This window comes from Muscardinus avellanarius, assembly GCF_963383645.1.
Source record: "Muscardinus avellanarius genome assembly, chromosome: 4".
Classification (NCBI taxonomy): Eukaryota; Metazoa; Chordata; class Mammalia; order Rodentia; family Gliridae; genus Muscardinus; species Muscardinus avellanarius.
In genome coordinates, this window is record NC_137789.1 from 39710783 (window position 1) to 39736740 (window position 25958).

Consider the following 25958-nt stretch of genomic DNA (forward strand, 5'->3'; position numbering starts at 1 on the left):
GTATTACCTCTAGTGTTTTACCTCTAAATGGTTCTCAAGGACATAAAAGATATGTTTGACTTTCTATGTGTGTGTGGAACTGGGGGTGGAACCCAGGAGCCTTCTACCTCCAGGCTATATTCCCAGACCTATTTTATGTTTTATTTGGAAATAGGATCTCACTAAGTAGCTGAGGCTGGCTTCAAACCTGTGCGAGCCTCCTGTCTCAGCCTCTCAAGTATGGGGATTACAAGTATGCACCACCACGCCTGGCTTATGTTTGACTTTCAAATCAGGAATTTTTTTTAACTTTTTAATTATGGTGTAACACTTATCCAAAATATGCATTAACTATGAGTTTATGACCATTAATTTATGAAAAGGTAAACATACCTTTGTTAGAAATTACACATACTAAGGAAGTTCCCTCGGGACATCCCTTCTAAAGGTAGCCATCGTTCTGACTTAAAATATCATAGATGGAGCCAAGCATGGTGGTGCACGCTTTAATCCCCGTGCTTGGGAGGCGGAGACAGGAGTATCTCACAGGTTTGAAGCCAGCTGTGCTGGCTTAAGAGACCCTGTTTTCAAATTAAAAAGTATAAAAATAGGTCTGGGAGTGTAGACTGGAGGTAGAAGGGTTTCCAGGAACTCCAGTACCATCCCCCCCCTCAAAAAAAAAAAAAAGAAAAGAAAAAACCGCCCAGGTGTGGTGGCGTATGCTTGTAATCCCTCTGCTTGGGAGGCTGAGACCGGAGGATCACACATGTTTGAAGCCAGCCTCAGCTACTTAGTGAGGCTCTCAGCAACTTAGTGAGACCCTGTGTCTAAGTAAAATATAAAATAGGTCTGGAAGTATACCCTGGAGGTAGAAAAGTTCCTGGGTTCTACTCCCAGTACACACACACACACACACACACACACACACACACACACACACACACACACACTATAGATAGATAGATTAGTTCCGCCTTGTTCTTTCTTGTTTTATGTATAGTAGTATTTTTACTGTTTTATGGTATAGTAGAATGTGAATATACCACAACTTACTTACTCTGTTGATAGAGATGTGTATTATTCCAGTATTTTAGTTGTTATAACCAATACTGCTATGAACATTGTTTTCTACATCTTTTGATGCATTTCTGTGGTAATTTCTCTTGTGTATTTTTAGGAGTAAAATTTCTGGGTAATAGAGTACTGTATTTAAACAAAACTTTTTTCTTTTCTTTTGTACTGAGGATTGAACCTAGGAGCATTCTACATCTAAGCTATACATACCTCCAGCCTGTTTTATTTTTTGTTTTTTGAAACAGTCTTGCCAGGTTGCTGAGGCAGTCCTCGAACCTGCAGTCCTCCTGTCTCAGCCTCCCAAGTACTGGGATTACAAGCATGCATCACTACATCTTGCTTCAAGTTTGATAGACATTAAGCAGTTTTCCAAAGTATTTGTGCCATTTTATACTTCCCTGACTAATATAAGAGTATTCCTGTTCCTCCAGATCCTTTGCAATGCTTGGAAGTAATAATTCACCCTATTGGGTATGTGATATCTCAGTGTAGCTTTAATGTTTGTTTGTTTGTTTGTTTGTTTGTTTGTTTGTTTTTGTCATTACTGGGGATTAAACCAAGGGGCATTCAACCTCCATGCTACACCCCCAACCCTATATTTTAAAAACAGGGTTTCATCAAGTTGTGGAGGACCTTACTAAGTTGCAGAGGGTGTCACTAACTATCTGAGCCTGGCCACAAACCCGAGATTCATCTATCTTAGCCTCCCAAGTTCTAGGATTACAAGCATGCTCCACCATGCCCCTCGCTTTAATATTTTGTTTCCTATTATCTAATGGTGTTAAACTTTTTTTTTGTATCCTTTGTGAAGTGCCTGTTCTCTGCTCATTTTTCTGTTGGATTGTCTACTTTATTGATTTTTAAGTGTTCTCTACATACCATGGATACTGTTCCTATAAGTTAATGTGGCAGATATTCTCCCACATCTTTAATAATGTCTTTTGATTTAATTGTAGTTCAATTTATCAATCTTTTATGTTTAATAATATGTGCTTTTTAAGAAATCTTTTATTGAAATATTCTCCTCTGTTGTCTTCTAAAAATTTTATGGTTTTACTTTTCACATTTTGATCTGTGAAACATCTGGAATTGAATTTTATACATGGTATGAGCCATAGGTCAAGTTCTTTTTTATTTTTCTCAGGTGAATAACTGGTAGACATATAGTACCATAAAAATTTTTTAATAAAAAGGCTATTTTAATGCCCAGCAATGTCACCTTTGTCATAAAGCAAGTATCATGTATATAGGACTTTTAAGACTATTTTGTTCCATTGTTTTGTGTCTATCTTTGTAACATAGCACACTGTCTTAATTACTGTAACTATATAATATGTCATTATTTCTGGCAATGTAAGAGCCTCTCTTGGTGGTGGTCTTTAAGATAGTATAACCTAGTCGGGCGTTTGTAATCCCAGCTCTTGGGAGGCTGAGACAAGAGGATTACGCAAGTTCGAAGCCAGCCTCAGCTACTTAGTGAGGCTCTCAGCAACTTAGTGAGACCTTGTTTCCAAATAAAATGTAAAATAGGTCTGGGAATGTAGCCCGGAGATAGAAAGCCCCTGGGTTCCATCCCCAGTACCACAAAAAAAAAAAAGATTGTATAACCTATTCTTAACCCTTTGTATTGGCATGTATGTATTATTTTCAATTAAAAACAAACTCAAAAAGGCAGTAAGGAATCATTTAAGTTAGTGTGATAATGACCAGAAGTTTTATTTAAGATTTTAATAATGATCAGGTCAGCTCAAATATAGAGAATCTTTTTTTTTTTTTTTTCCCAGAACTGGAGATTAAACCCCAGGGGTATTCTACCTCTGAGCTACACCTCCAACCCCTTTTTAAAATTCTTTTTTTGAAACAGTCTCACTAAGTTGCAGAGGGCCTCATTGAGTAGCTGAGGCTGGCTGTGAACCTGTAATCCTTCTATCTCAGCCTCCTAAATACTGGGATTACAATTGTGTGCCACCATGCTCAGCTTAGAGAATCTTTTATTATGATTAAAGAATGTCCTCATTGCTGTTTCAGCAATAATTTTATACTCTGTAGAACAGTTTGATAAATTGACCTTATTTTTAAATTAATGATTAAAAGAACATGTTTGAAATTTCATAATGTTTATAAGCTTATAGAAGCATGAAGACTAAAAATACAATTAAATGTTCATGGTTTTTGTTTTATTTTTCAGGACATCTATGATAACAGTCTTCTGTAAATTGAACTTTTTCAAGAATTTTCTTACATCATGACTTAATCTGAATGCAAGAAGAAATAGGTTTTATCTGCAAATATAATGAAGGGCTGTGTGTAAACACTGACCCTGACTCAATTCTAATGAGCATATTAGACATGAGTTTACATCGGCAAATGGGTTCAGATCGAGATCTTCAGTCTTCCGCTTCATCTGTGAGCCTGCCTTCAGTCAAAAAGGCTCCCAAAAAGAGAAGAATTTCATTAGGCTCACTCTTTCGGAGGAAAAAGGACAACAAGCGTAAATCAAGGGAGCTACATGGCGGAGTGGATGGAATTGCAAGTATTGAGAGCATACATTCTGAAATGTGTACTGATAAGAACTCCATTTTCTCTACAAATACCTCTTCTGACAACGGATTAACATCTATCAGCAAACAAATTGGAGACTTTATAGAGTGTCCTCTGTGCCTTTTGCGGCATTCTAAAGACAGATTTCCTGATATAATGACTTGTCATCATAGATCTTGTGTGGATTGCTTACGACAATACCTAAGGATAGAAATCTCTGAGAGTAGAGTTAATATCAGTTGCCCAGAATGTACTGAAAGGTTCAATCCCCATGATATTCGCTTGATACTAAGTGATGATGTCTTGATGGAAAAATATGAAGAGTTCATGCTCAGACGGTGGCTTGTTGCAGATCCTGATTGCAGGTGGTGTCCAGCTCCAGACTGTGGGTAAGATGTTGTTTCAGTATTTTTGAGTTGATTTGTTTTTCTGTGGAAATAAAAGAAGAACTTGCTGGCTTACTCAAAAGAATAGTCTTAATATGCCAGAGAAGTCATTTATTCAACAAACATGTTGAGCACATGCCTTGTTATAGGTGTTAAAAGGCAAGAATCCTATCTTAGTTTATATTGTCTCTGTATTATATTTTCACTTAGAGCATTTTGGAAGAAAAGAACAAGATGGTAGAGAAAGGATCTAGTTGTATGCAAAATTGAATTTCCCCATCCATTTAGAGAGTTTTATTTTGGAATACAGATGAAATGATCCATGGTTGTTTGCTTGGGGTGAGGGATTTTTGTGTGATCATAAATAAAAGTTATTTAACACACTTTGAAAAATACTGTCCTTGCTTCAGAGTAGAAAAGAGTACTAACCAAGTTTATATTTGATATCTCTTGAGGTTTCTGACCTAATATTTTTTCCACTCTTCTAAGGGCCAGGACCTATTAACTTGTTTAAAGTACAATATTTATAAGTCAGGTGTAGTGGTATTCCCAGAATTTGGGAGGCCAAGACAGGAGGATCAGAGTTTCAAGGCCAGCTTCAGCAACTTAGTGAGACCTTCAGCAACTTAAACCCTGTTCCAAAATAAAAATAAAAGGTGCTAGAGATAAGGCTCTGAGGTAGAATGCCCCTGGGTTCAGTTTCCAATAATAAACAAAAAACCTCAAAACAATATTTCTAAAAACTTCACTTGTGAAGCAGTTTAGGAGGCCAAATTTGAGTGCTGAAATTTAACTAGAGTTAGGTTTGCTGCCCTGCTTTGGAGAACATGAACATACCATTCTTCCTGGGTTCAGAGAAGAATTTAGTCGTAGCCTGGGAGAAGAACTGGGGCAAGGGAAATGTAAGAGGAGAGGCAGCCTAGAACCTGTGTTAGATAAAAATAATTACTGTCTTTGCTTAGCAGGCCTCATTTGTATGTTATTTAGTCTGATAGCAAAGAGTTGGTGTTTTAGTTTCTGTCATCACCCATTTCAGTTGGGTAAGCCCCCCCTGCTGCAGGAACACATCATCCTTGTCATCTCGTGAGTACTTCTTAATTTACTGGGAATCTTTGTATATATTTAATTTAAATGTCTGTGAGCCCCCCGAGGGCAAAAAGAATTTTTTTCTTTGTGACCCCAGGTTAACCTCATGTTCTATAAAAAAAATTGTTGAATGAGCCAGTATGACTATATGTTCCTAACATAAAACACACTGTAGAGTAATGTGATCAACTGTAATTAGGTTTGTATAGTTTCAAGCTGGTTTTAATCATTTCTCAAAATAATTTACTCTAATGGAGGATAATGTTTTTAATGGTTTTTTTTAAAATGGAGCATAACCTTAGGGACTAAAGAACTTTTGTGTGTGTGTGTGTGGGTCTGGGGATGGAACCCAGGGGGCATTCGACCTCCGAGCTCCAACCCCTGCTCTTTATTTTGAAACAGGGTCTCACTAAGTTGCGGAGAGTCTCACTAAATAGCCGAGGCTGTCTGCAAAGCATGATCCTCTGGTCTCAGCCTCCCGAATGCTGGGATTACAAGCGTGCACCACCATGCCCGGCTAAGAACATATATTTTTAGAATTCCTATTAATGTCCATATTCTATCTCACAAAGAGAAATTTTAGCTATACCTTGACTTTTTTTTTTTATGTACTGGAAGTGCTTTTATAAGCTGACCTCTTAAAATTTTTAAAAATATCACAGAAGTACATTAAACTTAGAAAACTGATTTATTTATAGGTTAGTTATAGTAAGGTGTTTGGGGAGAAGTTGTTATTTATAACTAGTGATAAACATAAGAGTATTCTAGTAACTTGAACTCAGAGTTTTCTTTTAATTTATTCTTCCTGACTATAAAATTAACCCAGGTATATTTTAACACCAATTAACTCAGTACATATTATTTCACCTCATATTGTTAATGGATACTGAGATTTTTGGTGGCTTTTTCAAGGAATTAACAAAAATTAACATTTTCCCTCACACCCTTGTTCAAAACCAAGTTAATATATAAGACATAGTTGACATGTAAGCTTTCTCTTAGTTGACTAAAGAATGTAGCTCTAGACAGACAGCAAAAGTGCTAACATTCCATCCCTAAATTAGATTTCCACAGTGAGTCTCAGGCAGTTCTGAACATTTGTAGCCCTCCCCTGTAGCACATTAGTGGAAAACAGTAGGATGTGAGTCCTAAACAAAGGAACCAGAGACGAACCTCGCTTTGTCTAGACCTCACAAATGTACCAGACAAGTCAGTCACTTTTCTAGTGGAAGGATCGGAATTTGTTGAAAGTATAAGCATAAGCCTCTTCATTCTGATACAAACAGACTTTTCCTCTTAAATGAACTGATAATTCTGGGATTTTTGTTGTTGTTTTGTTCTTTAATGTTGTTAAAAACTTTATGCTTTTGAAAACATCTTGAATTTCTCCATAACTTTTCTTAACTTTTCTTCATTCTTTTCCTTTCATATAAAATATGCTGCAAGTAAGTAAAATATATCACCCTAGTTATCTCCCCTTCCTCAATGTTATAAATAGTATATTTGTAAAACACTAATACTGAGATACTCCCCCAGGAAATAAAAGTCATGATCAGATAAATTCAGGAAATATAGTATTCTATGTACTGAACATCAGTATATAAAAAATTCTTCAGGATTTTCTGTAGTAAAATAAAAACAACCAGAAAAACAAAAATACACACAACCCAAAAAAGTAATTTAATTTTGCTTGGTATTTCCCTAACTTCTGGGAAGACTGCCCTACTTCAGTTTTTCCTCTCTTCCCCACTTTCTTCCTAGCTGTCTACTACTAATCAGGAGGGTTTAAGCAGTCCAAGTAACTAGAAAACTTCAGAAGTTGTCTGTCTATCCCTGCTACCCCTAACATGTATATATATCGTTTTATTTAAATCTCATATTTATATCCTTAATTTTTTTTTTTTTAAGAGGCTCACTGTGTTGCCCAGATTGGCCTCTGTCTCCTGGCTTAAAGTGGTTCCCTGCCTCAGCCTCCTGAGTAGCTGGAGCTATGGGTCCATTCTGTCATACTAGCTTATGTCTTAATTTTTGAGATGTGTCAAACCTGCATTTTGCCAAATGGCCAGTTGTTGTCTCTGTTCTTCCAAGACTAAAGTCAGATATCACCATCATAGTGTGATAAACTTCAAGTTTTATTTTTACTTTTAAAAATGAGCAGTCAAATACTTGATGTTTGACATCATAAAGCAGGAATGGTAATCACTCTACATGGTCAGCCATTAGTTTGCTACATATTTAAAATACTACATATTTAAAAAATTCTATTTGGGTATTCATATTAATATCACTACTTTTGTTTATAGCATATTGTTTAGATTTAGGATGAAGTTTTGTGTTAATATATTTTATAGGAGGGACACTATTAGGATACTAAGTTTAGATAAATCTCAAAAATCATGTACCTCTCTAAGTCATTTTCAGCAAGTTTACATCTCTCTCCATAAAACCATAAAGAGATCATCTGAAATAAATTTATAAAATTGTTTGAAAGATTGTTGAGAAGAAAATGTGTTTCAGGTCCTCTATATTTCCTCAGTTGCCCTGCCATACTCTATGATTATTTTTTATTTTATTTTTTTGGTGGTACTGGGGGCGGAACCCAGGGGCTTTCTACCTCTAGACTATACTCCCAGACATATTTTATATTTTATTTGGAAACAGGATCTCACTAAGTTGCTGAGAGCCTCACTAAGTAGTTGAGGCTGGCTTTGAACCTGTGCAATCCTCCTGTCTCAGCCTCCCAAGCGTGGGGATTACAAGTGTGCGGCACCACACCCGGCTCCTTTATGATTTTATGCATATTTTATTAGATTTTGGAACTTCTCTTGTGTAATTTTGGAAGGGCAAAGTTGACGTTCTGCTTTTAATTTTTCTTGTCAATATGTGAAGAATTTCTCAATAGAATTTTTTTCTTGAAAGATACACAGCCTAAATCTTCATTAAAAATTAATTCAGGCCGGGCGTGGTGGCGTACGCTTGTAATCCCTGCGCTTGGGAAGCGAAAACAGGAGGATCATGCAGGTTCCAAGCCAGCCTCGCTGGCTTAAGAGACCCTGTTCCCAAATAAAATACAAAAAAATAGATCTAGGAGTGTAACCCAGAGGTAGAAGGGTTCCATCCCCAGTACCACCAAAAAAAAAATTAAGTCAGTTAAGTTTTGTTTAGTGATATAAATACTAGTATACTAAGCAGCTGTCTACAAAAGTTAGAATCCTCATACATAACCTGATTGTATTAATCTACCTTGTGTTTATAAATATTTGCTCAGAAAGGATATATTCTTCCTAAATGTATCTAGTCCAAGCACTTTCAGTATTTATATTAACTGTAAATTTATTTCCCTTTTTAATTATTTGAAAGTTAAATTTGTACCAAAATCTGACTCTCATAGACATCATTACCAATCATTGCATTTTTCTATCTTACACTCTAGTGGCACGTTATAATTATACATTGTAGTGAAGTTCAAAGTAGTCCACTCACACATGCACACACAGCCGTGTCCCACTGCACTGTCCCTGCCCCGTTCATCTTAGTAAGATGGGTAGTGATTCTTCATATGTAACATCACTAGGACTGCTCCTTCCTCAAGCCTCATTTTCCCCTTCTGCTATTCTGGTTTTCTCATTTATATGAAATCCCTTTTGTTTCCTATTGTCTTTGTAGCTTCCACAGATGAGAAAAAAATATGCAACCTTTCAGACTGGCTGATCTCACTGAACATAATACTCTTTAGTCCACCAATTTTCTGCAAATAACATGATTTTGTGCTTAATGGCAGAGTATACTTTATTGTTTATATATGCCGCCTTTTCATCAGTTGAGGGGTGCACCTAGGTTGGTTCCATAATTTGGCAATTGTGAATTGAGCTGCTAGATTGTAGCATTTTATTCTTGTAACATAATATACACTTACTTATTCAGTAAAACTTTAGCATAAAGATTTCCACTGTTGCCAGGTGTGGTGGCACACGCTTGTAATCCAGGTGCTTGGGAGGCTGAGACAGGAGGGTCACATAGGTTCGAAGCCAGCCTCAGCTACTTAGTGAGGCTCTCAGCAACTTAGTGAGACCCTGTTTCCAAATAAAATATAAAATAGGTCTGGGAGTATAGCCCAGAGGTAGAAAGCCTCTGGGTTCCACCCCCAGTACCACAAAAAAAAAGAGAAAGATTTCCACTGTTATATCTAGAATGCCCACCAATATTTACTTTTAAATGAGTATTCAAATATTAATATTAAATTCACATGACAATACTTACATTATTGATACAGAAATACTTGTAATTTGTATGATTACATCCTCATTAGCCAAGCACAAGTGCAAGGATAGCAGAGAGGTCATCAAAGTAGTCATTTGCATATGTGGTCTTCTGAAGGCCAAAGCTGATGATCTGGGCTGAATACCAAGGCTAAGCCAAACTTCAGTAAGTTCTGTTTTATGTGTGGGAAGACTTAGTTGTGGAGCAATTATATAACTTGCACTGCACAGGTAGAGGAAAGCAGGGTGGCACACACTTGTCATCCCAGTACTTGGAAGGCTGAGTCAGGAGGATCGCAGGTTCATGTCCAGCTCAGCAGCTTTGTGAGGCCCCTCACAACTTAATGAGACCCTTTTTCAAAATAAGGAATTAAAAATAGGGCTGGGAGTATAGCTCAGAGGTAAAATGACCTTGGGTTCAATCTCCAGTAACACACACACAGAGGTAGTAAGTCGTGGAAGTGTAATTTGCACTTCTTCTGCTTTGTAAATTGTGACCAGTTTCAAAAACTTACTGATTTTGGATTTGACCTTGCATTCACATGGATCTCACCATTCTACCCTTTCCTTCCCTCTTCTTCCTCCTCCCTCTCTGGGTTAGAGAAGAGAGTGCCGTTTCCTTTTCACTAGAATTATTATTTTATATAAAGATTTTACTTTAAATCATACTTTAGATTCATAATTAATAGAAAATTAAATGTAGGGTCCTTTTCCTTTTTCTGAGATTGAAATGAATCAGCTTCCTATCTTTTTTTTTTTTTTTTTTTTTTTTTTTTTTTTTGGTGGTACCGGGGTTCCTGGAAGCCCTTCTACCTCCGTGCTACACTCCCAGACCTATTTTTTATATATTTTTATTTGGAAACAGGGTCTCCTGAGCCAGCGCGCGCGGCTGGCTTCAAACCTGTGCGATCCTCCTGTCTCTGCCTCCCAAGTGCGGGGATTACAAGCATGCGCCACCATGCCTGGCCAGCTTCCTATCTTAAAGCTAAGAGGAGAGAAGCTTTGCCACAATGTCACGTGTTGATTTAAATTGCCTTTAATTCAGTATGTTTGAACATATCCGTGATAGTTGCAATTAGAGAATTTGTCAGAAATAAATTTAAGATATAAAGTGTAAATTTAAGATGTGAAGTACTTAAAGAGTACTTCCTTCAGCAGATCCCAAAATGGAAGAACTTCCCTGCTTCTTATAGTCTTGCATAATTGTGTAGATTACCTCGAAATTTGATAAAAACTTAGTTACAGTTTATTTAAATTTTATTGTCAGTAACAAGAAGAGCCCTAAAAAGTCCCCTAATTTTTTTTGTGTGTGTGGGGGGGTGGGTACTGGGGATGGAAATCAAGGGCATTCTACCTCTGAGCTATACCCCCAGCCCTATTTTTTATTCTTTATTTTCAAACAAGGTCTCACTGAGTAAAGGGCCTCACTAAGTAGCTGAGGCTATCCATGAACCACAATCCTCCTGTCTCAGCCTCCCAAATGCTGGTATTACAAGTGTGCACCACCACGCCTGGCTCAAAGTCCCTTAATTATGAGGCAAACAAAAGGAAATGTATGATATATACAAGTTTCTTAAATATAGGTAAGACTTGTTTATTGCTGTTTTCAAAAAGAACTAGTTTCTTCCTTCAGTCTTTCCCTCCCTACCTCCTTCCCTCCCTTCCTGCTCTGGGGATCAAACTCAGAGTCTTACTCATGTCAAGTAAGCACTCTACCACTGAGCTACATCCGTAGCCCCAAATTTCTTACTTGAAAGTTTCAATGAAGCCGGGTGTAGTGGCGCACGCTTGTAATCCCAGCATTTGGATAGGCCGAGACTGGAGGATTGCAGTTCCCCGACAGCCTCAGCTACTTAGGCCATTTGCAACTCAGTGAGACCCTGTTTCAAAAATAAAGAATAAAAAATAGGACTGGGGTTATAGCTGGGAGGTAGAATGCTCCTGGGTTCTGTCTCCAGTACCGCAAAAAGAAAAGGGAGGGAGGGGGGGGAGGAGGGAGGAAGGGGGGGAGGTAAGTTTCATTGAGGTAATTGGAGATGCCCATGTAGTTGTAAGAAGTAATTTCAGAGTTGGAATTATAGGAGATGTCTTATTTACATTGTTTGCCCCTCTGGTACCATTTTTGCAAAGCTATAGAACAATATCAGAATATAATTATCACTTAAAATATAAAAGAATATTGACAAAGATACAATCTACTAATTTACTTATTGTCCTCAGTTCTACTTGCACTTGTGTGTGTGTGTTTAGCATTTGATCACATGTAGATTTGTGTGCATCACCACAGTAAGGTACCGAACAGCTCCATCCCAGCAAAGATCCCTCGTACTGCTCTTTTGTAGCAGCATCTGCCTCCTTCCCACTCTCTCTTTTTTCACCCCGGCAGCCATAATCTGTTTTCCATTTCTAAAATGTCATTTCACATTTTTATATAAATAGAGACATGTATCTTATAACATTTTTGAAATTTGACTTTTTTCACTCAGCTTAATTCCCCAGAGATTGATCCACACTGTTACTCATGCCAGTAATTTTTTCTTATTGTTGAGTAGAGTGTACCTTGGTGTACATACGCGCACCCTGGTGTGTTTAACCATTTACTTGTTGAAGAATATATGGGTTCTTTATGGTTTTTAACTATAATAAATAAAGCTACTGTGAGTATTCATGTATAAAAATTTTATTTTTCAGGAATAAATGCCCAAGAATGTCCAGAACTTATTTTAAGTCAAAAGAATTTGTGTGTGTGTGTGTGTGTGTGTGTGTGTGTGTGTGTGTGGTACTGAGGGTGGAACCCAGGGGCTTTTCTACCTCCAGGCTATACTCCTATTTTATACTTTATTTGGGACAGGGTCTCACTTTTAGCTGAGAGCCCCACTCAGTAGCTGAGGCTAGCTTTGAACCTGTGTGATCCTCCTGTCTCAGCCTCCTAAGTGCTGGGATTATGCCATGCCCGGCATAAGTCAAAAGTTTTTAAAGTGCCAAAAATATATACTCAGAGAATTGCTATTAGGGCTAGACACATAACATGTTTTCAATCTTTTTTTTTTTTTCATCTGAAGTAAAAACACCCAAACTACATCTTATGCCATGCCCGGCATAAGTCAAAAGTTTTTAAAGTGCCAAAAATATATACTCAGAGAATTGCTATTAGGGCTAGACACATAACATGTTTTCAATCTTTTTTTTTTTTTCATCTGAAGTAAAAACACCCAAACTACATCTTGATTGAGCATTTCTAGTTTGTGCACTTTTCTGTAGGAGGTTGGCACCAAAGACCTATATTTACCATGTAGTTTAGGGGGACGGAAAATGGGACAGTTCTTGCATAAATTACAGGATAATCAGAAAGTCTATAAATTGGCACAATATGTCACTAACCAACAGGTGTAGCTGACTCATAGTGTGTTTTTAAATAATCATTTTATTTTTTTCTGATTAAGAAGATAACAAGTACTTATAAGAAATCATAAATATATAAATACATCAGGAAGAAAAGTAAAACTCCCAATACCAGAAAAACCATTGTTAAGTTTCTTGGTGTGTTTCTTGTCTTTTCTGTGTGCATTCAATACTGATTTAATTCATTTTTTATAAAATTACTGGTTAATATCCTACCTAAAAGTTGAAAGTTTTTAAAAGTTAAAAAGTAAGCTCTTAAAGTGTTTTTAAGATGAAAAGTAAAAAGGGTTGGGGTTGTAACTCAGGTAGAATGCCTCAGGGTTCAGTCCCCAGAACCAAAAAAGAAAAAATGTTTTTAATCTGTTTATGTCATTATTTGTGAACTGTTCACTTTTCTCTTATTTTGATATTGGTGATAGAGTGTTAAGAGTTTATAACTGCTAATGCATAAATATAAAATGGTTTTCAGGAATAATATTTTAGTTGGATACTTTATTTTACTCAATAGATAATCACACTTTAAATTTTTATTGTTTTTTCAAGATATGCTGTGATAGCATTCGGATGTGCCAGCTGTCCAAAACTAACTTGTGGGCGAGAAGGCTGTGGAACAGAGTTTTGCTACCACTGTAAGCAGATTTGGCACCCCAACCAGACCTGTGATGCTGCTCGGCAGGAGAGAGCCCAGAGTTTACGTTTAAGAACTATACGTTCTTCATCCATTAGTTATAGTCAGGAGTCTGGAGCAGCAGGTATTTATGTCTCATATTTTTCTAATAAGATATTTAACGCATACAGAAACATCTACTTATGCTAATAAAAAAGAAGTGTTCTGTTACTCTTATCCCCTGTTCTCCCTTCATTTTTTAAGTGTTTTTATGTTTTAAGTGCATTTCTGTCCCAGAAGCACATATTCTTTCCTGTGGAAGAAAGTGGTTCTGAGGTTGCAGCAGTTTTATTATCCAAAAGCAGATATAAAGGAAATGTCATATATTTTTTGTGTGTGGGGGGTGGTACTGGAGATGAAACCCAGGGGCTACACTCTCAGCCCTCTTTTATTCTTTTATTTTGAAACAGGGTCTCACTAAGTTGCAGATGGCCTCACTAAGTTAACGAGGCTGGCTACAAACCTACAATCCTGTCTCAAACTCCCAAGTGCGAGGATGACAAATGTGCAATCACACCCATCTCATTTATGTACTTATAATTAAATAATAATTTTGAATATACTACCTGTAGATTGTTTAAAACTATTTATTCTTGGAATCCTTTTAACTATCTTGTCAAAGTATTTATAACCATAAAACCCCTCCTTTATCTCTTACCTCATCCTTTTATTCTAGGTACTGATTCTTTGTAAGGCCCATCTGTCTATTCTATGTAGTAGGAAATGACAGCTTTTCTAAAGATAGCTGTATTATTTTTATAGTGCTTATAGTTGATGTTCTTAGGAGAAATGAATTCTTTCTCAGTGCTTTGGATGTAGTGACTCAGATTAATATCAAACTGTCACTTCCTATTATTGTTACTCACTCAGGAATAGCATTCAGAATATCTACATTTGAGTTAAGTAAAGGGTAGAAAAGTTCCAGAAAAGTGCCACTCAGAAGGCAAGGCGAACAGTTCACAGTTTGCTTGGGACTAGCCTTAAGTCTCTTTTCTCTTTTTAATCTTTGTTATCATTGTTTTGTTACTGTGTTTGAAAAATGTTTACATCTTAAAATTTTAATGAAAAAATGTGTTTCCTCTTTCAGAAGAAAAAAATGCTTTATATAATAAAAACAGCAAGCTAAAGCTGTCAGTCAATGAATTATATACATGTTAAGATTTTTTTGCATTGCTACAGTTGGTAATCATTAGAAATCATTATTAGATCAGTTTTATATACTTAACAGGTTGTCTCTGTTCCTAATAGCTGATGATATAAAGCCTTGCCCACGATGTGCTGCTTATATAATAAAGATGAATGATGGGAGCTGTAATCACATGACATGTGCTGTCTGCGGTTGTGAGTTTTGTTGGTTGTGTATGAAAGAAATCTCTGATTTACATTATCTAAGGTAAGCTTTTAAAGGGAGAGCTGTAAACATTTTATATTTTAAGACAAAAGAACTCCTATTGGAAAAAGTAAAGTCATTTGTGGGTTTTGTGTGCTTTGAAACGGGGTTTCCTTATGTTGCCCAGGCTGACTAATATCAAATTCCTGAGCTCAAGTGATCTCGGTCCCCCTAAGTGCTGAGATGGGCACATACCGTAATGCCAGGCTTATGCTAGTTATTTCTTTTTTTTTTTTTTTTTTTTTTCTTCTTTTTTTGCAGGTCTGGGGATGCAACCCAGGGGCATTTGACCTCCGAGCTACACCCCCTGCCCTACTTTTTCTTCTTTATTTTGAAACCGGGTCTCACTGAGTTGCAGAGGGCCTCACTAAGTAGCTGAGGCTGTCCGCGAACCATGATCCTCCAGTCTCAGCCTCCCAAATGCTGGAATTATAAGCATGCGCCACCACACCTGGCCATGCTAGTTATTTCTAATTAATTCCTAGTCCAAATCAGAAATGGAGGTTTCCTTTTTGTTTCTTTTTTGTCAGACTAGAATGCTAGTGTTTAATATCCGGTGTAATTATACTAGGTCATAAATTTTACATTTACTTTTTGGCTTCTAAATAAACTCAGAATTCAAGGAAAAGGGCAAAAATAAGTTTGAGAAGTGTTCTGTGACAGTCATTGTTTTAATGTGTTGTAATTTATGTCATATTTTGCACTAGTCAATTTACATTATAATTTTTTCCCATTAAGTCCGTCAGGATGTACTTTTTGGGGGAAGAAACCTTGGAGCCGAAAGAAGAAAATCTTGTGGCAGCTGGGAACCCTTGTTGGTGCTCCTGTTGGAATTGCTTTAATAGCAGGCATTGCTATCCCTGCAATGATTATTGGCATTCCTGTATATGTGGGCCGGAAGGTAAAGTGCATACTTCCTCCTTAGCGTGTTAGCTTATTCTAAAAATTGAGGTGTATCTCTTTACTGTTGATAAGTTTTTGCTTTGTTTTTTGTTTTCAAAGATTATTTTTAGTTTCTTCATTATAAAACAGTTGCTATTTTTCCTAAGGTAGCAAACCGGTAATGTTTGTTAAGCTAATATGTAAAAATAAAAAGCAGTCATGCTTTAAAATTATCTGAATCTGAAAAATTTAATAAAATTTCTTATGAAATGAACTTTAGACTGGGCGTGGTGGTGTACGCTTGTAATCTCAGCATTTGGGAGGCTGAGACAGGAGGATCACACAGGTTCAAAGCTAGCCTCAGCTACTTAGTGAGACTCTCAGCAACTTAGTGAGACCCTGTTTCCAAATTTAAAAAAATAGGTCTGGGAGTATAGCCTGGAAATAGAAAGCCCCTGAGTTCCACCTCCAGTACCACAAAAAAGAAAAAAAAAGTGTTAATAAAATGAGTATAAAGTATTAAGTATTTAAGTATAACTTATTTAATTTTGCGTATAAAGTATTATAAAATTTCAGGATATGCCTGATGTTTTTCTTATGAGTATATCCATCTAAAATCAGGTTTATGGCCAGGCGTGGTGGCACATGCTTGTAATCCCTGCACTTGGGAGTTGGAGACAGGAGTATCGTGCAAGTTTGAAGCCATCCTTGCTGGCTTAAGAGACCCTGTTTTCAAATAAAAACATAAAATAGATCTGGGAGTGTAGCCCATAGATAGAAGGGTTCCATCCCCAGTACCACCAAAAAATAAAATAAAAAAATAAGAAAATAAAATCAGGCTTATGGATTGTTAAATAGCTAAGTAACTCATTCTCTCAGGTAAAGAATAATTGACCGGTTCTTCAGTTCTTTCCACTTCAGCTTAAAGCCTTTCCCACACACACACTTGTACTCCTGTAGACTAGTAAATGCACTGCTTTGTAGATAATAAGAATCTTACGGAAGTCCAAGCACACTATTAATGATACCTACTGGCCTAGGATTTTTGAATGAATTATGTTTTATTAGCTAAGCAAATGATACTTTTTAAAAAGTTAATGGGATAATTTGTAATGTGCTGAGAAGTCTGGTGATGTCTAAATTAAAAGAATCTCAGAATTTAGAAGTAACTATAGAAATTATCCTGTCTCAATCCTGTACCCAAGAAGAATAAAGGATAGCAATTTATTAAAAGGAACTAACCTGTTTGTTGTTGGGCTTGTACTATGCGGCAGATGTGTTATGTATTCTAATTCTTTTTAACCTCAAACAACCTAGATATTTCAGTCTCTTAATTTTTATGGTAGCATGTGCCACCAGTTTCAGTTTAGTATACTTCTAATAAAACTACATAAAAGCCATTTTTACTCAAAATTGTTTAAAAATTAAAGAAAAAATCTATTGAATCACACTGCCGCTTTATGTAAGCAGATTTATTAGTAAGAAGCAAGTTAGTTGTAAGAATATGGTTTAAGAACAGTAATAGCTTTACCTTGAATTAGGATACTTGATAATAAAATTGTTGATAAATCACTTTTAAATTTCTTACACATGTAGGTCTGTTTCATGTAAATTAAATATGTGATGCACTTTCGTTTTAATTCTCCACCTGGTTTTTATTTTTATTCAAGATTCACAATCGATATGAAGGCAAGGATGTTTCAAAGCACAAACGGAATCTGGCCATAGCAGGTGGTGTGACCTTGTCTGTAATTGTGTCTCCAGTGGTAGCTGCAGTGACTGTAGGTAAGAAAATGCTTTAAAATAGTAGTTGCCTCAGATTTTAAGTGGTTTTGTGGAAGGATTTTTTTAAACAAAATATTATATTGTTAGATGAGGGTTTTTAATTTTATTTAAGGATAATTTAAGTTGAACCTACAAAGTCTCTCATTCAGTAGCCATACTAGTTAAAAGTATTATAGATTCAAGAGCCCATCCTTAGAATAGTTGACAAATTATTAGTGACTGGTAGTCCCTTCCCCCCATTTCAGTTCAGAGGCCTGCACTTAAAAAGAAAAGGCTAACTGGGTGTGGCGGTGCATGCTCCTAGTCCCAGTACTTGGGGGGCTGAGACAGAAGGATAGACGGTTCCCAACCAACCTCAGCTACTTAGTGAGGCCCTCTGCAACTTACTGACCCTGTTTCAAAATAAAGAATAAAAAATAGGGCTGGGGTCATCTCAGAGGTAGAGCACCCACCCAATACTGGAGGGGGGGGGTTACATGTCTTTACCGTTCCCCTCCCCCCTGTGTGTCACCTGAAAGCTGGGAGCCTGAATTTGCTTGTATCCTTTAAGAGCTGGGGAAATCCACTTCTTGCAAGTATGCCAGCCAAATCTTCACAATCCTAGCACTTTTCTCTTGTACACCTTTTCTTGAAAAGATTTTTTTCTAGACTTAATGTTTCTGTGATTTTGTTTTTGGCTCATAATAACTAATTTAATTCCTCTCTAGGCATTGGTGTTCCTATTATGTTAGCCTATGTCTATGGTGTTGTTCCAATTTCTCTCTGCCGAAGTGGAGGTTGTGGAGTTTCAACAGGAAATGGAAAAGGAGTCAGGATTGAGTTTGATGATGAAAATGATATAAATGTTGGTGGAACTAACACCGCTATAGGTAAGTCCTTTAAGGAGAAGTAGAAAATTGCTATTCATAGTTTCAAGTAGGGTGAGACCATAGATAACATGCAAATTAGAATTTTCATCATCTTACAAGGACAGATAGTGTTCATCTGTAAACAAACATCTCTGTGAAATGAACTGCCAATGAAAGATGTATGGATGAAAGAGGGTAGAATAATTCTAGGTATCTTAACAGGAATATGATGCCTTAGAAATCCAATCTTTTAACCAGGCATGGTAACACATGTTTGTAATTCCAGTAAAAGAGAGGCTGAGACAAGAGGATCGTTGGGTTCAAAGATAGCCTCAGCAAGTAATGAGACTCTCATCAACCTAGCAAGACCCGGTTTCAAAATAAAAATTAGAATAGTGCTGAGGATGTCGTTTGAAGGTAGAATGCCCCTGGGCTCAAACCCCAGTACCACACAAAAATAAAAAAGAAATCCTAGCTATGAATGGTGGTGCACACTTGTAATCCAAGTACTTGGGAGGCTGAGACAGGAGGTTTGCAGGTTTGCAGGCAGCCTCAGCTACGTAAAGTAATTAGGCTCTCACAATTTAGTGAGACCCTGTTTAAAATGAAAGAATAAAATAGGACTGGGGAATGTAGCTCAGAGGTAAGATACCCCTGGGTTCAATCCCCAGTACCACCAAAAAAACCCCAAAAAACCAAAAACTTAACTCAGTGATTTTCAAAGAAATGTGAATTAGAACCTAAACTGCAAAGATTAAAAATATAAAGACCTTCATAGACTGTCAATAGGAATATAATTTAATGAACTTTTAAAAATATATTCTAGCACACCGGGCATGGTGGCGCACGCTTGTAATCCCCATGCTTGGGAGGCAGAGACAGGAGGATCGCGCAGGTTCGAAGCCAGCCTCGCTGGCGTAAGAGACCCTGTTTCAAAATAGGTCTGAGAGTGTAGCCCGGAGGTAGAAGGGCTTCCAGGAACCTCAGTACCACACACACACACAAAAAAAAAAGCTAAAAAAATATATTCTAGCAACTTTGTTTTATAAATTTGTCTTAGGGGAATAATCAGGCAAATTAAAAAAATAATTTACCTGATTAATTAAAAAAATAATGTCCACTTTGTTATCTCCCATTCTCTCTTGACTTCAACTCCAAATAAAATTTTGTTCCTACTACTGCAAAATTTTACCTCTGCCATTGCACTAAAAAAGACTTGTTACCAAATACAGTAGTCAGTTTTGTCTTCCTCCTGATAAACAATATACCTGATGTGATAGATCATGCCCTCCTCCTTGAAACACTTCTTACTTGTCTTCTGGGAAGTTGCTTTTGACCGTATCTTCTAGCTACCCCTCTCAGTCTTCTTTGAGGCTCAGGGCCCAGTTCTCGCACTACTTCTCTTATCCACGCTCACTAGGTAATTTCATCTATTGATCAGTTGATTGACAGATTGATCTCTATAAATTCATATTTAGGCTAGAACTCTTCCCTGTACATCAGACTTGTATATCTAACTCTACTCCTCTTTAATCTCTGCTTGGATATGGAACAGGAATTTCAGGCTTAACTTTTCTATAATCAAATTCTTTGCTTCAAAACCTGTTCTTTCCTCTGTCATACTCTCCTCAGTAAGTAGTTTCTTTGTCCTTCCTGCTGCTCAGATCAAAAGCAGTCACTTATGCTGACACTCCTTATATCCTATATCTGATCTACAAGCAAGAATAGCTGCTTCCTTTAGGATTTAGCCATAATCCAACTACTTCTTACTCCCTCCACTGCTCTTGCATTAGTCCAAGCTGCATCTTCTTTGCTCCTCCACTATTGAAATAGCCTCTTAATTAATTCATTGGCCAGCTTCTCAGCTCATATTCACTATTTCACAGTGCAGCCATGGTCACATAAGTCATATTGTGCCTGTCTTATGTCAAAACTTCCCCACTGACTGTACTGAGGGGAAAAGCAAAGTCAGAGTTCTTATTTTGGCCCACAAGGCCCTACGTGATCTACACTGACTCTGCTTCTGATTCATCTTTCTTGTCTTCCCTCCTTATTTTTATTTTTTTGGTGGTACTAGGGATGGAACTCTGGGCTATACTCCCAGACCTATTTTATATTTTTATTTGGAAACGGTCTCTTAAGCCAGCACGGCTGGCTTCGAACCTGCACAGTCCTCCTGTCCCCGCCTCCCAAGCGCAGGGATTACAAGCGTGCGCCACCACACCTGGCTTCCCTTCTTTTTAAGTTGGCCAGTCATGCTCCTGCTTCAGCTTCCCCCCTTCTCCATGGTACTGGGGATTGAACCCAGGGGAGTTCTGCCTCTGAGCTACACGCCTAGCTCCATTTCACATTTTATTTATTTTGTTTTGTTTTGTTGGTGGTACTGGGGTTCCTGGAAGCCCTCCTACCTCCGGGCTACACTCCCAGACATATTTTATACATTTTTTTTTTTTAAACAGGGTCTCTTAAGCCAGCGTGGCTGGCTTCGAACCTGCGCCATCCTCCTGTCTCTGCCTCCTAAGCGCAGGGATTACAAGTGTGCGCCACCATGCCTGGCTTACTTTTTATTTTGAAACAGGGTCTCACTAAGTTGCTGTGAGGGCCTTGCTTACCTTGTTATTGAGGTGACAAGGCTGGTCTCGAATCTACCATCCTCCTGGCTCAGCCTCTCAAGTACTGGGATGACAGGCATATACCACCACACCCGGCTTGGTTATGGGTTCTTTAACTGTCATTCTCTCCTCTTGGAATATTCTTCCTCCAGATAATTTCATGCCTCACTCTACTTCTTTTGAGGCTCTATGAATGTTGCCTTATCAAAGAGGCCTTCCCCATTACATTATATAAAATGGTGCACCGGCATATACAAACATATACTTAACACTCTCATTCCTTTTACCTCTGCTTTATTCTTTCATAGCTTTATCACCATACAGTTAGGTATATAATAGCTCAATGACTGCCATAAATAAGTGAATGTCAATACAGAGCATGTGAAAAGTACTGTGAGATTAGAGCATTGAGTTGCCACATCTTGTAATAGCTTAAAGACCATTAGAACTGTCAGCTATATCTAGAAGTCAACTTTTGATGCATTCTTATTGACCTAGAGGATAATAAGTTTTTCAAATGACTCCTTATTAGCCGGGTATGGTGGCACACACTTGTAATCCCCGTGCTTGGGAGGCTGAGACAGGAGGATCACACGGGTTCGAAGCCAGCCTCAGCTACTTAGGCTTTCAGCAACTTAGTGAGACCCTGTTTCCAAATAAAATATTTTTAAAAAGGTCTGGGAGAATAGCCCGGAGATAGAAAGCCTCTGGGTTCCACCCCCAGTACCACCATAAAAAACAAAAACAAATGACCCCTTATTGGAAGTTCTTGTGCCACTTCTTCAAAATAAGCTGATTTTTTTAAATAATTGGTTTGCCATAGAATTCCTAAATCTTTGTGATTTTTTTAAAAAGCAGCCATTTAAAATTGAGGTCCCTGGTTCAGCTTTTCTTTCTGAAATATTTCCCTTTACTCTTACCCCATAATGTTCTACCTGGAATCATGGAGGAATTTAAAAAGGAAATTAGTAATCATTTAAATTCTTTGAATTCTTTGCATTTAGATACAACATCAGTAGCAGAAGCAAGACACAACCCTAGCATAGGGGAGGGGAGTGTTGGTGGTCTCACCGGCAGTTTGAGTGCGAGTGGAAGCCACATGGATCGAATAGGAGCCATTCGAGACAACCTGAGTGAAACAGCCAGCACCATGGCTCTAGCTGGAGCCAGCATAACCGGGAGTCTGTCAGGAAGCGCCATGGTCAACTGCTTTAACAGGTGAGAATGAAAGTGTTTTGATGTGTTTTGTTTCTGCCTCCTGTTAAGTACATTAATTAGATGAGAACTTTGAACACATAGCATGGTGAAATCCTAATGGTAATGTGTAATGGGATTTAGTGGTACACAGTAAGATTTTTACTGTGTTTGGATTTCCTGTCACAGTATATTCATGATGCAGGTATAAAACAGTCTGAGAAATAGCATTCTGCCAATTTCCCATTGTACTAGTCAGATTTTGATGAATCATTGCTAAAGTTGCTTAAGTATACATTGAAGAAAAGGCAGTGCTTAGCCTAGACCTTCCTTCTGGGGGTAATAGCAGTGGTTGGTATGTTAGGAGATGAGACTGTCGACGCCCAGGCAACAGGTGGGGCCAGGATAGTCTGCCTCAGCCCTAAGGCATTAGGACTCCTCTCACCAAGCCTTTACCAACAGCCATATAGTATAGGAAACTAGGAGAAATTAGCATGGCTTTTGTTTGTCTCTTTATCTTGCTTGTTGCAGTATTTATATGGTAAAGCACTTGCCTCTGCTAACTTTCAGGAGCCATGAGCCATGCTAGTATGCAGTGAAGTTCCATTCCTAGAACTGCAGAGACAGAAAGGTTTTATTTATAGGACCATCTTGAATACATGACCTTTAGACTCACTGATCTTTCGTGTTTAATGGTTGATAAATGTATCCTGACTTTGTGTTTTATTATGAAACATAACAGAGTGCCACATCTGAGTGAAACAATGGAACATATTTAGGTTAAAATCTGTTGAGTACTTTTTATGTGGTTCTCTTACTACCTCACTTGGCAGGTAGCTCATTTTTCTCATTCCATTTGGGTGGCCAGTACTGTTTGGTGTGCTGCAGTATAATTTGAATAATCAAATAAGAGAAAACTGAAAAGGTAATGGTTTATAAAAAGCTAAAATAGTCTGGGCATGGTGGCACACGCTTGTAATACCAGCATTCGGGAGGCTGAAACAGGAGGATCGCGGTTTACAGACAGCCTCAGCTACTTAGGCCCTCCATAACTTAGGCCCTATTTCAAAATAAAGAATAAAAAATAGGGCAGGGGTGTAGCTTGGAGGTTAAATGCCCCTGGGTTCCATCCCCAGTACTGGAAGAAAAAAAAAAGCTAAAATAGCTTTTTATTGCTAAGGTGTTTATTAGAGGAGGGGATACTGGAGATTAAATCCAGGGGCACTCTACCACTGAGCTACATCCCCAGCCCTTTTTCTATTTTATTCTGAGACAAGAGTTTGCTGAGTTGAAACAAGACTGGCCTTGCATTTAGGATCTCCTGCCTCATCCTCCCAAGTACAGGTGTATGCAGCCATACCTGGCTTCATTACTAAGGCTCTTAACTGAATTATTCAAGATACATGTTAGAGTAGTTCTGAATTATAAATAAATTTTGTTTTTTATCTGATCTCCTCCTCTTTAAGGTTGGAAGTACAAGCAGATGTACAGAAGGAACGGTACAGTTTAAGTGGAGAATCTGGCACAGTCAGCTTGGGAACAGTTAGTGACAACGCCAGCACCAAAGCAATGGCCGGCTCCATACTGAATTCCTACACCCCTTTGGACAAGTAAGGAAAGCTATTATAAAGCGAAAAATCTTAAAAGTTGTTTCAGAGGAAGTGTTCTTGTCACTGGGCAAAGTTACCAGTGAGTAATGGTCACTAACTCCTAAGTTCTCTGGGAAAAGAAAATAACGAGATATCCAGAGGAAGCCAGTCCATTCCATACCAACAGTGGACTCATGTTTCCAGGACCTGGGAGGAAGGGAAAATGGGACTGATGCATGGGATTTCTTCTGGCAGTGATAATGTTCTCAAGTGAGGTGGTGGCGATGGTCGCACAATTCATAAGATACTAAAAACCACTGAATTGTGTACTTTAAGCAGGTGAATTTTGTAATATGCAAATTATGTTTCAGTAAAGCTGTCTTTAAAGGACAGGAATACCTTACACAATAAATATATCTACTACTGTTTGAAACAAACAGAAGTCTTATAAAGATACTCCTCTATTTCAAGTAATTTTATTTTAGTAGAATATATTTTGTGATAATATATGCTAATAGGATTTGGATTTTTTACACAGAAACCCATTTCTGTTTTGCTCTTATCTGAATAAAAATGAAAAGTCAGAAATTTTATATTTGTTTCTCTTATGTTTCAGAGAAGGCAACAGTATGGAGGTGCAAGTAGATATTGAGTCAAAGCCATCCAAATTCAGGCACAACAGTGGAAGCAGTAGTGTGGACGACGGCAGTGCCACCCGCAGCCATGCTGGTGGCTCGTCCAGTGGCGTGCCTGAAGGTAAATCCAGTGCCACCAAGTGGTCCAAAGAGGCAACGACAGGAAAAAAATCAAAAAGTGGTAAATTGAGGAAAAAAGGTAACATGAAGATAAATGAGACCCGAGAGGACATGGACGCACAGTTGTTAGAACAACAGAGCACGAACTCAAGCGAATTCGAGGCTCCATCCCTGAGTGACAGTATGCCATCTGTAGCTGATTCCCACTCTAGCCATTTCTCTGAATTTAGTTGCTCTGACCTAGAAAGCATGAAAACTTCCTGTAGTCATGGTTCCAGTGATTATCATGCTCGCTTTGCTACTGTTAACATTCTTCCTGAGGTAGAAAATGACCGGCTGGAAAATTCCCCACATCAGTGCAGCATTTCTCTGCTTACTAAAACTGCTTCATGTTCAGAAGTTCCACAACTGAATCATATTGCTGACGAACATGGTAACAATGGAATAAAACCTAATGCTGATTCATATTTTGGTGATGCACTAAAAGAAACAAATAACAACCACTCACATCAGACAATGGAATTAAAAGTTGCAATTCAGACTGAAATTTAGGCCCATAAATGCTGCAAAATAATTACCACTGAACAACCTTGTTTGGAGCTGGTTGAACTATGTGACTACTTTCAAGTTTCAAGTTACCAGCAAAAGCCAGGTTTCCTGTTCATACTGTAGATACAATTTTTGTGTTCAGCAAAGCATTGTGTTTCATGTGAATCTTAATTACCAAACTATGAAATGAAGGCTTTAAAAGTGCATTAATGTAAGAATAAATCTTAAGAGTAAAGCATGTTTTGTGTACTTGTCACAAAACATTGCTTGATGCTCATACTGTGTACTTAGATAGAAATTTGGCTTAATTTATAATCAGTATAAAATACTAATGAACTTGAGGCTTGGGTGGGGCTCAGTGGTTAGTGACATTTTATTGAAACCACTAGGGGATTCTGTTTAAAAGAACTTGGCAGGTTATTCTCAGTATATGATACTCTTTGTAACATTTCTATTCTTAACTGGGCTTAAATCTTATTTTTCTTTTTTCACATGCAGTGTGGATGTATAAAGCTTAATGCAGCCCATTTGCAGCCATTTGGATACTTAGACACTTTGAGCAAGACTGTGGCAGTTTTTGCACAACTTGAAATAGAAATACCTGGTACTCTGTATATCTCATATATTGTTGATGCCATTTTAGAAGAAAAATGTAAAGGGTAGGTAATTAAGTGTACTCACAGCATCAAATATGTAAAACAGCAAGATAAAGTCCCATTAGGTTATAAGTATTATTTTTAAAAGTCATCTTTTACTAAGGGGAAATTTACACCCCATTGATTCTTGGTGCCTTTGGGATAGATTGAGTTTTAAGAGCCTCATCATTTGAGGATTCTGATGTATTGTTTTCAATAATGTCTTCTATAGTCACCTTGGAGTATATAGAAAAATACAGGAAATAGATATGAATGTGATTAATAACAATGATGAAAAGTATTAACCTACCAAAGACACACTCAG

General features: G+C 37.6%; 1 protein-coding gene across 1 annotated transcript; it reads left to right on the forward strand.

Moving 5' to 3' along the window:
- Window positions 1–3312: 3312 nt before the first annotated feature.
- Window positions 3313–25001, forward strand: RNF19A (ring finger protein 19A, RBR E3 ubiquitin protein ligase; the record flags this gene model as incomplete). The annotated part of the gene is made up of 9 exons (XM_080694370.1): window positions 3313–3983; window positions 13271–13479; window positions 14643–14787; window positions 15523–15685; window positions 17337–17451; window positions 18159–18320; window positions 21916–22129; window positions 23572–23715; window positions 24311–25001. 9 exons carry the CDS (start codon window positions 3313–3315, stop codon window positions 24999–25001), a joined length of 2514 nt encoding a protein of 837 aa, XP_080550496.1.
- Window positions 25002–25958: the final 957 nt, after the last annotated feature.